A 14678-nucleotide genomic window follows, 5' to 3' on the forward strand; every position below is an offset into this window, starting at 1 on the left:
TAGTTTTGTTTTTTGACAGCTTTCATCAGCTAGAAAATACTTTTACTCTACTCTGCTGAAGACTCTTGAATCTGCTAACCTTGGATACTCAGAGAAGGAAAACAGCTAGTATAAGATGGTGTGATGAAATAAAGGCATAATTATCCTTCCTGTTTTTATACTGCTTTCTCACTCCAAAAGATACACTTTAGATGTTTTTCTTGAAAAAGTGGAGTGTTTGGGTTAGTTGTGCATATTAGTGTGTAAGATAAAATAGGTCCTTATTTGTGTAAGGTAAAATAGATCCTTATATTAGCAATTACAGTAGGTGTCCATAGTGGTTTGCTATTTAAATGCTGGGTTCTCAGGAATTTTTTATTTCTGTTGTCTGTCCTTTTTGTCCTCTGCACTGCTGGTATCAGTGTCCGTCGGGCATACATAATAAACAAGGAGATCTGCTCTCGTATTGTTTGCAAAGAAGATGAAGCTATGCAAGGTAAGTGACATGACAAAAAAGTATATTTTTATAAAACATTCCCATATTAGAAAAATGCCCAGAAAGAAATGATTGCATCTATTTTAAAGGAGGAAAAGTCATTCATATCAGAGCTGTATGGTTATATATTTTTAGTAACATTCAGTTGTCAGTGAGACAATTTAAGAAGCCAGCTTACAAATAGGAGAAGATGCAAAAATGCTAAATGTGCAGAATAGGCACAGGAAGTGGGGGGGAGGGAGAGCCAGGATTTGTTTAGGTGATTATTAGGTAATACACTGATTCCAAAACAAGTATCTGAATATTCTCCAGTTGTGTTACAGTGATCCTAAGAGTGTACTACACTCTTAAACAGATGTAGAAATAAATAAAATGACAGTGCTCAGCAAAAAAAAATTAGATCTGCTTGAAGATTTTCAAACTGCTCTGAATGTTGTGATGTATGTTTAAAATACATATAGAAAAAATGTTTAAAATAATTTATTTATATTTCCTTTCCCTAAAATCGGGCAGACTTTTATGGAAATGAAATATCAGAGATTTTGGGACAAGTTCCTGTGAAACTGATAGATTGAAAACTGTCCTTAAAATATATGTAGTAATAATTAGAAACTGAACTGCCCCCCTTCATATTTAGTTGTAAGTGATTTTAATCCTATGGATCCATAAAATGATACTTGCAAATGAAGCTGTATATATAAATTATGTCAAATGATTAGCTCTTTCTTTCTCTGGCCTGTTTCTAGAGGAGATTTGCCGTCAGCTGGCTGGCCTCCCACCACGCCGCCTCCGCCGCTCTGGTGAACCTCAAGGACCATCCTGCCGACGAGGAAAGGGCCAATCTCAAAACACGCTTGATTCTCAATGATCAGGAAACTGTAGGAATGAGAAGAATAAAGAGGAACTGAGATCATACTGGAAATCCATCCTAGATTTGCCTTTTCTCATCCAATTCCTGTCTTAAAAGGTGCTTCACTAGCACAGGGACCTTTCATATCAATAGGTCATCTCTGAGATGTTAGTACTTAGACCCTCATGTGCACCTGCTTCTGGGTTATTTTAACCTTGGACTCCTTATGTAAGTCCTACCCAAAAGCCATTTTAAAATATACATACAAAATACTTGTTTTCTCAGTGATTTCCCACCTAGTTTAGAACCAGCTTCTCTACAGAAAATTCTCTGCAGATAATTAACATAATTTGTATGGATGAAGCACTTATAGTCTATTCTTCATAGAGTTTGATTGTTTATCTGCAAAATTAGAGGATATATTGAACCATATATTGAACTCACCATTTGTATGTCTTATGCACCTACCTGAAGAGAAGGAGACACTGAAACTATGGAATAATAGAAAGTAAGGAACAATAGTCTAGTCCTTCCTTTTTCAGTACAGGTATCCACTGTTGCAGTATCCCTGATGTCCCAATCTCTGTTTAAACACTTTCATTAAGAAGAATTTACTATTTCCTGAGGCCATTTGCTCTACTCACTGTTAGGATATTTTGTCTTGACATCCAATCAAAGCTACTTCATTTATCTAACTGTTTTTAGTTCTGTATTCTGGAACAACTTTGAACAAGTTCTTCATAATAGCAGTCTTTCAGATATTTGAACAGCTACCATGTCAGTCTACAGTCTTCTCCAAAGGCACTTTCAACTATTTCTTGTAAAGTTTTCCTCCGGGCCCCTAATCACCTGATTGTTCTCCTCTGGACATGCTCTAGTTTGTCAGTGTGACTGTCTTTCCTAAGACATAGAGCTCAGAACAGGATGTAACATTTTCTATAAAATCTGTTCAGCACTGAAAGAAAAGGAAAGAACTTTTCTATCCTGCACATAATTCAATTTAAAGCAAGGTTTTCAGTTTTGCAAGATGTCTTCCAAAAATACTTTTCTAATTCTTGTGAGGTGGAGCTTATCTCTTGCCAGAAATTCCCCAGGCTCATAAATTTGTCCCATCAGCCACATCATTCCCATTTGCACTATCCCATTTGCTCACATCTGGTATTCTCCTCTCTTGGACCATATCTTTCAACAGGAAGACATGAAGAAATATTGCCTATGTCCCCAGCTAACGCTAACCTTAATCCAGTACATCACAGTCCCTTGAAGCATTTTCAAGAATGTAAAGAGTCTTGGGAGCCTTTTCATCACATCTAAAGGTGTGCCTCTAGAAGAGCACTTTTCTCCTCTTGATAGGCGGAATGCTTCTTCAGGCTCTCTGATCACTACTAATTGCTATTTCTCCTCTTTAGGTAGATGCAGAAGTCCTTTCCTTGAAGAATCCTGTTCCTTGGTTCCTGAGGTTAATGGCAACTGATGCTTGTCCAGGCATCCTGAAATATCACCAACAGGGATGCCATTGAAATTATACTGAACTTTCAAAGAGTAAGAGCTCTTTTTAAACAGTCTTAGTGCTTAGTCTCACATTCCTCTATCTGGCTAATCTTTATCTATCTGGCTATCTCCTGGAAGATTTCTTGATACTATTGATCTGGTGCTGTTGACCTGTGCTCATTCCAATAATTTCTTATAGTTCTTTATAAGATAGTGAATCGACAGTTTGGATTCTGACTCCTTTATCTTCTCCACCAAAAGGGCAATCTGCCTGCAGTTTTGGTGCATAATTCTTGCCATTTTCTGGGAGAAAAGGAAACATGGAATATTATCTTCAAGTCATAAGAGTAGTTTCTTCTGTTTCCACTTTTCTCTGATACCAATAAACAAAAAAAATTGTAGATGACATTAAAACTGATAGGAATAGCCAACACCCCAGAAGATAGGGTCAAGATCCAGATGGATCTCGACAGACTTGAACACTGGGCCTTATCTAACAAAATGGAATTAAATGGTGAGAAAATAAGGTTTTACACTTAGGCAAGAAAAACCAAATATACAGGCACAGATTAAACCTGGTTAAATAGTAGTCTGGTAGAGGGATCTTGGAGTCCTAATGGACAATATGAGACAGCAGTGTGGGCAGCAGCCAAAAAAGCCAACACAATCCTAGGTTGTATTAACAGAGGGATAGAATCAAGATCACGTGAAGTATTAGTCATCATCATCATTTTAACCATTATCTATCCACTGTAGGATGATGGCCTCTTCCGCATGTTTCCAACCTATACAATCCTGAGCTTTCTTTTGCCAATTGGGCCCACAATACTTGCTAATGTCATCGATCCATCTTGTTTTAGGTCTCTTTCATGGATGCTTTTTATCAAGTGGGATCCATTCTATGACTGCCTTGGTCCACCTGCCATCAGTTCTTCTTGCTATGTGACCAACCTATTTCCATTTCAATATTTTTACTCTCTTGATGTAATAATATTACTATCGCTTTATAAAGTCTTAGTAGACCACACTTAGAATACTGCATCCAGTTTTGGTCACCATATTATAAAAAAGATGTAGAGACTTTGGAAAGAATACAAAGAAGAGCAGCAAAGATGATTAGGGGGCTGAGGCTAAAATATATGAAGGACGATTGGAGGAATTGGATGTCTAGTCTATTGAAAAGAAAGACTAGGGGTAACATGATATCAGTGTTCCAATATTTGAGGGGCTGCCACAAAGAAGATGGGGTCAACTTTATTCTCCAAAGCACCAGAAGGCAAGACAAGAAATAACAGATGGAGACTAATCAAGGAGCGAAGCAACCTAGAATTAAGGAGAAATTTCCTAACAGTGAGACCAATTAACCAGTGGAACAGCTTGCCTTCAAACGTTGTGGGAGCTCCTTTACTGGAGGCTTTTAAGAAGTGATTGAACAGCCTTTTGTCTGGAATGGTATAGGGTCTCCTGTTTGAGCAGAGGTTGGACTAGAAGACCTACAAGGTCCCTTCGAACTCTGTTATTCTGTTCTGTTCTTCTCTACAAATTTCCTTCTAACTCTGTTATTCTGTTCTGTTAACTGTAAAATACTATAGAGCAGACCCTGTAAGATAGAAGGATGGTATGATAAAAGCTTTATCTAGAACTTCCTTGGCAGTAGGTCTGTATAACTAATGCAGTATGATTGGAAATGGACAATTGTTTTCAAAGTGCTGAACAGGATATCATAGAGCCTTTCTTACTCTTTACTCTCTTTATCATTATCTTTGGGCAGTTTGATGGTGGAGAGACATAAACAGGAGTTACCATATCCTGAGTTGTGGGGATTCCATATAAAAGTGCAGAGGCTGCCTTATTCTGAAGCACTAGCCTACCTAGTCCTGTTTTCTCTGATTGGTAATAGCTATCCAAGAGCTTAAGACATTCTTTTAGAGCCCTCCCATCCTTACTTTTTTAAAAATTAATTTAATTTGTTGAACTGTGAATTTTTTCCTTCTCCTTCCTTCTTCTTTCCTTCTTCAGAAAGAATCTTCTTTCTGAAAAGTATGTAATCTATCACTGATTTTTTTTCATCTCCAAATATTTGAATAAGTAATTGCTTAATTTAAAAATCCCACAGGAAAACTGGATGTTTATTTCTGTGAAAATTTAGAATTTCTTGGGGAGACCCTCCATATGACATCTATGGAATTCTCACTTTTTAGTTTTTCCCAGTAGCAATGGTTTCCTTTACAGCTGTATCTTGAACAGCAGTGAAGGAATCATTACTATTTTTATTATTCTGGTGTTTGCCTTCTGCCTTTTCATTCTATTCAGCATGTTGCCATTGGATCCTATAAGTGCATATCATTTGTTTACCAGGGCTAATCCCTGATCCCAGTGAAATGGCAGAATGGCATTTGCTTTGTACTATGTAACACAAATCTACAAAAGATAAGACATTGTCTGAGCCTTCTGTGAACGAAACCTCTTGCTTTCAGATGGAATCTAAATGTTTGATTATATCAACTCACTAATAAAGAGAAAAGTAATAGTTGAGCAGACACTACAATATTCTCTTGTACTGATGAAATTGGATTATGCAAAATAGGTAGTACTACTGGTACTTTCATGGGATTTGTGCAGAAAAGCTTCCCAGTGGGTTGTGTCACAAGAGCTCATCTCCACTACTATAGTAGGTGCAAGTTCAGTTTAAAGGGCTAAAATGGGTGCTTCTGCTTGCAGCCCCACTAATGAACTGTATAAAATACTCATAGCATGTGCCATTTTGTAAGAGCAGCAGATCTTGAAATAAAAGCATTAGAAGGAAGGCAATTATGTCATCCATTCATCATGGAAAGTAGCAGGACAAATGCCTGTACAAAAGCAGTATTTCGAAAATAGGTAATATGGAATAATTTTGACAGCAAGTGGCTCTTATGGGTTGTTGTTTTTTAATTGGACCCCAAGTCTTATGCCTCAATTAACAACCCTTTGATTATTTTATGTAATTACAAATTTTCTGTACTGTGTTTGTGAGGACAAGTATGTGTTTGGTGCCAAAATATTTTAGAACAGATCACATGATCACATGATTTGCACTTGACAACTCTTGACTGAATGGATGAATAATTTGTATTGTTTATTATCAGGAAATAGGGAAACTCATTTTGTTTTGTTTTTTTGTTTTTTTATAAGTTTTTATTGAGTACAAAGAAAAAAAAAGGATTAAAAACATTGAACATGGTAAATCGTCTTTGACTGACATCTCAGTCCATATTGTACATTAATTACATATAATATATCTATATACAACTATACATTTCTACATTTTGTGATAGTCTGCTCACATATGCAAGCAATTCTTAGTTACTGTAGCTAATAAATGAAGATTTGGATATGTGAATTTGGTTATATGTTAGGAATTGCCTTTAACTTTTGATACTAACTTGATAAGGAGCAATGAATAGAAATGGATTTTTTTCTCATCACTTTAGGAAAAGCAATTGCCTGTTGCATTTCTGCATGACATCTAGTTATTACTGAGCTAGAGATGCAGTTCTAATTAGAAAAAAGAGAATACTGTGTCATTAAAGAAAATATCTACTTTTTTAAAAAAAGTTTTTACTTTTCTATGAGAAGCTGGTGCACCTATGTTGTTATGTTAGAGGTACATATATAATAACTTTAAATCTGTTCTGAATGTGAAATATAGAATCAGAGGTACTTTCAAATGTATTATATACCTATTACACATATTTTGAGAGAACACAAGATATTTCTTATGCAGCTTCACTGGTCTACTTTATGCAGTTAGGATGATGAATTTTAGTGGAATTTGTAGAAAAGAACAACAATATAAATAACTTGTATTTTGTAGAAAACTTACACAAATATATTAAAAGATAATTTGAATTCCAATTTCTTTTGTTCCAGTGTATGATCTGTTCTATAATTTTATTTTATCAGAGTTCACTAAATAATTCAGTCATCTTTCCAGAAAGAGCAGAAATCAAGGAGTAGGCCAGGCAGTCCACTAGCCCTCCAAAATCACACTGCTTAAAACAAACTACTAAAGAAAAAAGGCACATCTGTCATTATGAAATAGGTAAAAAGAGGTTGTTTAATTACTAAATTGACAATTTTTGACTACAGCTCTTTATTAGATTTGGACAAAACCAGCACTGAAAGAGAGAACTGGAGAGGTTCCGTGGCTCTCTGTGAAAGTGATTGTTTCTGAATCCATTCTAGATGGTTCCAAAATTGATGGTGATTGTGTGTTTGTTGAGTTACAGAAAGACAGACAGTGACTACTTTCACATATCACATGAAGCCAAAATATGGTTTTGGGGTTTTGTTATTATATCATTTTCAAATTTAGCTATAGAATGTGCAAATAAAGTATAAAATAAAAAATCAAGCTTCTCTTAATTGCCTTTATATAGGTCTCCCATTTGATAATAAAATACATGCTGGTAGTCTTGATATCATGGCTACCATTCTGCCAGCTTCGCAATGCATCTGCCAGCCTGACATTAGTAAGGGGGGCAGTGGTGGGATTCAAATATGTGAACAACCGGTTCTCTGTGTGGATGCCGCTTCCGTAAGTCCATTCTGGGCCTGGGCAACAAAAAATTAGCTACTGGTTCTGCCGAACTGGTGCGAACTGGTTGAATCCCACCACTGGGGGGGGGAGTGGAGAGATTGGAATGTGAATAATGTGGGAGCCAAGGCCAAGCCAAGACAAAGCCAAATGAAAAAATGTGGAGAAGGAGAAGGTGTGAATGCAAAATCTATTACCCAAACAAATTTAGAGACTGTGCTGTCCCTCTCACTCACACTCACATGTAACAGTGGTTTAGTGGATTTATTAATATTCCCCAGCAATTCCCTTCACCAAAACGTAGAACTGTCCCAATAAAATTCAGCCAAAAGCAGACTGATGCTAATCCACAGAGCAATGGCCAATGAGTCCACAAGGCACTTGAAAGTTTCAGAAAGGTGCAGAAAGCAGTTCCTCTTCCTCATCACTGACCAGCTGCAGCTATGTGCTTTCCCCACCTGAAGCCTCAGGACTGTCCTGCAGCTGTGCTTCAGCCAAATCCATCTCAGATGGCTGCTTGGAGCCATTGACCAACTCCCTTCCAGACATGCCCAGAACTGATTCATCCTTCTCTGAGCTGACATTTGGAGAGGTATTTGGGGAAGCATCCAGGTGAGCCCCCACCCCCGTCAGCATGGCCTGTCCTCCCAGAGCCTCCCAGACTAGGTTTCTGCAGGTACTGGCAGTGGAGCCAATGGACCAGTCTAGAAACGTGTACAGCATCAGCTTCCTCCCAGGACATGTCATCATAGTCAGCTTTTTTTCTCATAGAATGCCCAGAACGGAGTTCCGGCACCTTTTTTGGATAGAACCTTGTAGGGTAGGCAAGGCGGGTTGTATGACGTGTGTGAGTTCTGGTACCTTTTTTTTTTTTTTTAGAAAAAAAGCACTGGTCATAGTCCTTCCAGTCCACTAAATATTGCAGATGTCCCCAACAGACACAGGACTCCACAAAGTGCACCACCTCATATTGGCTGTCCCTGCACTAAAACTGGCTTTGGTAGGGGATCCAATGTCCATTGAGGGCTGGCTGGCATGGCCCAAGTCTAGCACTACATGGAATGCTATGGGGCCGCATATCCAGCTGATCCTGCCTGCATTGACTGTGTGGCCCTGACCTTAAATGGAGACACAGCAGAGTGGCTAGTGGCCCTCCATGATGACGATGCAGTTGAGCTGATGTATTTTGATATCTTCATGTGGGTATTATGGAAGTGGTTCCAGGACCCCCTTGCAAACCAATGCATCTTTTCTTTTTTTTTGTATAATATTTTATTGATTTTCTCATTTAACAATTGGATATTTAACAAGCAACGTGATGACTGGGTTGATCAATAGTTCAATAGTGTACATAAGTCTTTGGTATAAATATCATATTACAACATCAAATATTTCTTTTCTTTTTCCATTAATATCTGCTATCTCATATTGGGCTAGTACAATTCTTATTATTATCAACTAAATAAAAACATATTTGTTACAGTTATCAATAATTTTTAGCTTATACATATCTTAATTGCATTTGCACTTAATCCTTATATACAATCAATGTCCTGTTATTGCTTTTTTTCAGGCTTTAATTTCCCATCAATATTCCAATTAACACTATTATTTATGATTTCCAAGTATTTTATGTTTAGGTGACCAAAAGTTTCCCTTATCTCAATTTCTTCTTTTTCCCTTTTCAAACCAAAGTCTAATATTCTGGTTACACATCTTATCTATTTGATTATAGTATTGCTCTGTTTTCTAAAAAATATCTACCGTATTTCCCATCATGTTAAACCATCTAATTAATAATACAGTATCCCCTCTAATAAGTTAAAACCATTATAGGTATTGCCTAGGTTAGTTCAGTACTATACATAATTTTTTAGTTTAAGTCTAATATTAGAACATCAAATCCTTTCTCTCTCTTTCCAATAATATCTATTATCTCATATTGGACAAAATTCTTATTTTCAACTAAATAGAAACATCTTTGTTACATTTATCAATAATTTTAGCCTATACATATCTTAATTGCGTTTGCACTTAATATCCTTATATAAACAATGTCCTATTACTGCTTTTTTTCTCCCCAAACTTTAATTTCCCATCAATATTCAAGAAAACACTATTATTTATGATTTCCAAGTACTTTATGTTTAGGTGACCAAAAGTTTCCCTTATCTCAACTTCTCCCCTTTTCCCTTTTCATACCAAAATGTAATAGTCTAATTACACATCTTACCTATTTAATTATAATATTATTCTATTTTCTAAAAGTTATCTATTCTCCACCATATTAACCAACTAATTAATAATATAATATCCCCTCTAATAGGTCAAAGCCATTATTTTCTTCAGCCTTACTCTGGCTTTCTTCCTTTGCCAGCTAATTTTCCATGTCAGTGCCTTTGAATCATCAAATAGTTCAAATAGCCCATTTGTATTCATTAAACTGCCTCCCTATTACTCCAATTTCCCACAATTGTCCTGATAGGTTTATCTTCCATTCAATCTGTTCTTCCTTTTCCTCAAATATATTCTGATTTCTTAATTTGTAAAAAGTCTTTTCCATTTTCAATGTTGTCACTCCCTTTTCTGATTTTTTCATTGGCTGGGTCTGTCAGTCAGTTGGGTCCTTTGTCTTAGTGTTTAGTTGTTCCAATTTTCCTTTTGTTTTCTGCATTGTTAGTTCTTTGCTTGTAGTCAAGATCTGGGTTTGTATATTTAAGCTAGTACATTGTTCCTTTGTGTTGCTTCTTATTTTGTCACAAACTGAAAGGATGGTTTCATGTATTGATTTCAACATGGAAAGGATTTTTTCCTGATCTTCATCCATATTCTCTTGATAGTATGTTAAGTTGAAGACTTTAGAATCAAACATTAAAAATATTTTTTGTCTTTTGTGGTCTTTATAGTAGAAATTGTTTATCAAGTAAGTTTATAATCCAAGGTGTTCCATCATGTCATGTAATAACATATTCTTCTCATGCAGGGAAATAGGAAAGCAATTCCCCAAATATAGCTCTGAAAGTCAGTAAAAGTTTACATTCATAGTTCAAGCAGGCCAGATAAGCCGCCCAGAAATCCCTTCTTTGCAGCTGGCTTTTTCAAAGGTAGTAACTGTCAAGGTCAAACAAATTTTATCTGAAGTCTGAGCTTCTTTTAGGCAATAACAAATTGTAATACCATAATTTGCCACAAGATGTCACCAATGCCATTTTAAGCTTTTTAAGTCCAAAACTTATATGGTGGTTTTTCAAGTCTTATTTTAAAAAAGTCTCCAAAAAGAAAAAGAATACTTTTAGTCCACAAGTTTCAAAAGAATATACATCCAATTATATTAAACTTAATCTTATAGTTGCTCTGTTTCCCCTGGGTAGTTAGTCGCTGCTTTTCTTAGAGGGTAGGGTAAAAATTCCCTTCTCTCTCTCCTTAAAAGGGGAAAGATGTTTTGGGCAGCTTTTCCAGGAAAAAAAACTTAGAATCTTAAAGAGAGGATCAGGTATCACCCAGTTTCATCTGTGTTGCTTGGAAGTTGCTTGGTGGTATTTTTTACTTCGGCTGTCAGCAGCTTAGTGACTGGCCATATTAATATGGCGGGTCATTTCCCCGCCAGTTTGGAGGGTTTTCCCAGATCAAATGGAAGAGTGTCTACCCTCCCATGATCAAGTGGGGGTCCCCTCCTTGCTGGTCACCTCTACGGGGCAACTTTTGACCCTTTCCAGGGTCCCCCAACGGAACGAATTCAGACACGAAAGACGGAGCCCATCTTGGCACTATGATGCCAAGCTGGAAGTCCAAACCAATGCATCTAAGGCATCAAGCAGGGAAGGCAACCAGTGGCTGGATATATCCAAGAATTCCACACATTGGCCAGTCAATGGGGAGAATCAGCTACAGTGGACTTAATTCTTACTAACAAGGATGAAATGAATCTGCAGGGATAAAATCAGAAAAGCTAAGGTTCGGAATGAATGAAGACTTGCAACAAATGCCAAAAATAATAATAAAAAAAGTTTTAACATGTAAAAAACAAAAATGTCAAGGAAACAATTGGTTCAATAATGGCAGAAGATGGTAACGAGTAACAGGAAGCAGGGAGAAAGCAGAACTGCTTAATTCATTCTTTGCATCTGTCTTTACCCAAAAAGAAAAAACAGGCCAATCTATTAAAAGGAATAGGACAGAGAAAAGAATAGGAATACAAGTCAAAATAGGCAAAAAATGTTAGTCGAACACCTATCCATTCTAGACAATTTCAATTCATAAAGACCAGATGGATTGCATCCCAGGGCTCTGAAGGTGCTGGCAGACATGATCTCAAAACCAAATCTTTCAAATACAGGAGGACCTGGACAGACGTGAACACTGGGCGCTATCTAACAAAATGAAATTCAATAGTGAAAAAAGTAAGATTCTACATTTAGGCAAGTAAAACTAAATGTACAAGTATAGTATAGGGGGTACCTTGCTCAATAGTAGTAACTGTGAGAGGGATCTCGGAGTCCTAGTGGACAATCACTCAAATATGAGCCAGCAGTGTGCTGCAGCTGCCAAAAAAGCCAACACAGTGCTGGGCTGCATTAACAGAAGGATAGAATCAAGATCACGTGAAGTATTAATACCACTTTACAATGCCTTAGTAAGGCCACACTTGGAATACTGCATCCAATTTTGGTCACCACAGTGTAAAAAAGATGCTGAGACTCTAGAAAGAGTACAGAGAAGAGCAACAAAGATGATTAGGAGACTGGAGGCTAAAACATATAAGGAACGGTTGCTGGAATTGGGTATGTCTAGTTTAACAAAGAGAAGGACGAGGGGGGACATNATAGCAGTGTTCCAATATCTCAGGGGCTGCCACAAAGAAGAGGGAGTCAAGCTATTCTCCAAGGCGCCTGAAGGCAGGACGAGAAGCAACAGATGGAAACTGATCAAGGAGAGAAGCAACTTAGAACTAAGGAGAAACTTCCTGACAGTTAGAACAATTAACCAATGGAACAACCTGCCTCCAGAAGTGGTGAATGCTCCAACACTGGAAATTTTTAAGAAGAGACTGGACAGCCATTTGTCTGAAATGGTGTAGGGTTCCTGCCTGAGCAGGGGGTTGGACTTGATGACCTCCAAGGTCCCTTCCAACTTTATTATTATTATTATTATAAATCCTGGAGCAACCAGGGAACTACTAGAGCAGGGCTTTTCAACCTTTTCACCCATTGTACCACTTTTAGGATACGGCAACATCCAAGTACCACCAGTCGCCTAGCAAGGTGTCAAAAACTTGATGACAAAAAAGGAAAAAAAGTGATGAAGTACAGGTAGTCCTCAACTTACAACAGTTCATTTAGTAACTGTTCGAAGTTACAATGGCACTGAAAGAAGTGCCCCTCCAAGCCACAGCTGAGCAAGACACCTGCCTGCCCACCTGGCGGCACTCTTTCTCCTGTCTGAGGTTTTCATTGTTGTGAGCATTTCTGTTGAGGGGGTAGGGTGGGGGGGGTTTGGTTTTTATTCCCCCCATCTGATGGGTGGTTTGGTCACTTCACATGACTCTGGGACACTGTGACCGTCATAAATATGAATCAGTTGCCAAGCATCTGAATGTAAATCACAAGACCCTGGAGATGCTGCAACATTCCAGCTGATTGGCGCTTCTTCTGGGCTCAGCAGAAGCGCCAGGATCAGCGCCAAGCTCCAGCTGGAGCCTGGCGCTGATCCTGGTGCTTCCACTGAGCCCTGACAGCCCTGAAGAAGCGCTGATCCTGGTACTTCCGCTGAGCCCTGACAGCCGTGCAGCTCCAGCCATCTCTCGCTCAGGCTTGTGTGGTGCTGCCAGCAGTTCAGCTCATCCCCCCCCGCTACCACTTTTCTAGGATGGTCACGTACCACCTGCCAGGTGCCAATGTACCACAGGTGGTACCCGTACCACTGGTTGAAAAGCCCTGTACTAGAGGATGGAAAAGAGATGATATGGTTTCAAACTTCAAAATAGATGAAAAAAATGGATCCAGGGTACTACAGACCAATCAACCTGACATCAATACCTGGGAAAATCCTGGAAAAAATAACCAAGCAATTTTTCTGTAAAAACAAGCAAAGCTAAAAAAAAAAAAAAAGCTAAAAAAGCTAAAAGCCAACATGGGTTTGTTAAGGACAAATCATGCCAAACAAACCAAACTTCATTCTTTGACAAAGTGACTAAATTAGTAGATCAGGGAAATACTGTGGATATAATTTATTTGCACTTCAGTAAGGCATTTGACAAAGTAGACCAGCACCTATTTCTTGGTAAGATACAATAATGTGGGATAGACAGTTTTACCAGTAGATGGATTTGCAACTGGCACTCAATATATAAATGGACGGTAGCATGCAGTGGGGTACCTCAAGGTTTTGTCTTAGTTATCTGCTAGTTTGATTCCCCCACTTAGTGCAGAGTTTATCTCCCAGCTGATAACAGGGTAGTTAAAGTCCTCCATTGTTACTCTAACATGTTTCCTGCACACCTTAACTGATTAGCAAAAAATATCATCTTTCCTCTGCTTGGTTGGATGTCTGCAATATATACCTATGGCAATGTCATTCTTTTTTCTTTTATATTAACTCCAATGCTTTCAAGAATTTTTTCCTTGTTTTTTTGCATTTCTGTAGAGGTGTAGTGATTTCTTATATATAAAGCAAATCCATCTCTTTTTTTGTTATGTCTATTTCTTTTGAATATTTTAAATCTTTTTAGCAGTACATTCCAGTTATTGGTTCCATCCCACCAAGTTTTGGTAATGGCAATAATGCTATACCTGCCCTCATATAACATTTCCAAAAATGTTCTTCCCAAGTTCTTGTGAGGTGTAGACCATCCTCTGCTAAAAGACTTTCTTGTAGGTAATTTAGACTGTGGTTTAGGAATCCAAAGTACTTTTGATGGCAGCATCCTTTAAGGCAATGATTTAATTTTAAAATACTCCATACTCTAATTAGATATTGACCTTCCATTGGAAGTACAGATGAAGACACTGCTTGTGCTCCTATCTCTTTGGCTTTCATACCTAGTGACTCATAGTCTCTTGTTATTTTTTTCAGCCTCTTTGGGAGGCCACTGTGCCTCAGATAGACGGTGTGGAGTCCCTCCTGGTGAAATGGGGGCAAGGGGTTCAAGTGGGTCTGTTGATTATATACCTGGCTCCCTGCTATGTATCAACAGCCCTGCCTGAGCTGGCCGACGTAATAGCCGGGGTGGCGGTTGCGACCCCCAGGCTTATGGTCATGGGGGATTTCAACCTGCCATCGGTGGG

The 14678-nt window shown here is 38.0% G+C and overlaps 1 protein-coding gene across 1 annotated transcript in view; it reads left to right on the plus strand.

The window, feature by feature from the left end:
* Nucleotides 1-3206, plus strand: part of MFAP5 (microfibril associated protein 5) — a 38596-nt gene extending 35390 nt beyond the window's left edge. The window contains exons 7-8 of the mRNA XM_015817186.1: nucleotides 402-475; nucleotides 1222-3206. Coding sequence (XP_015672672.1) covers nucleotides 402-475; nucleotides 1222-1343 — 196 coding nt within the window. The 3' untranslated portion in view covers nucleotides 1344-3206. The remainder of the gene's footprint in view (nucleotides 1-401; nucleotides 476-1221) is intronic.
* Nucleotides 3207-14678: the final 11472 nt, after the last annotated feature.

This window comes from Protobothrops mucrosquamatus, unplaced genomic scaffold, assembly GCF_001527695.2.
Source record: "Protobothrops mucrosquamatus isolate PMUCROS unplaced genomic scaffold, P.Mucros_1.0 scaffold_125, whole genome shotgun sequence".
Classification (NCBI taxonomy): domain Eukaryota; kingdom Metazoa; phylum Chordata; class Lepidosauria; order Squamata; family Viperidae; genus Protobothrops; species Protobothrops mucrosquamatus.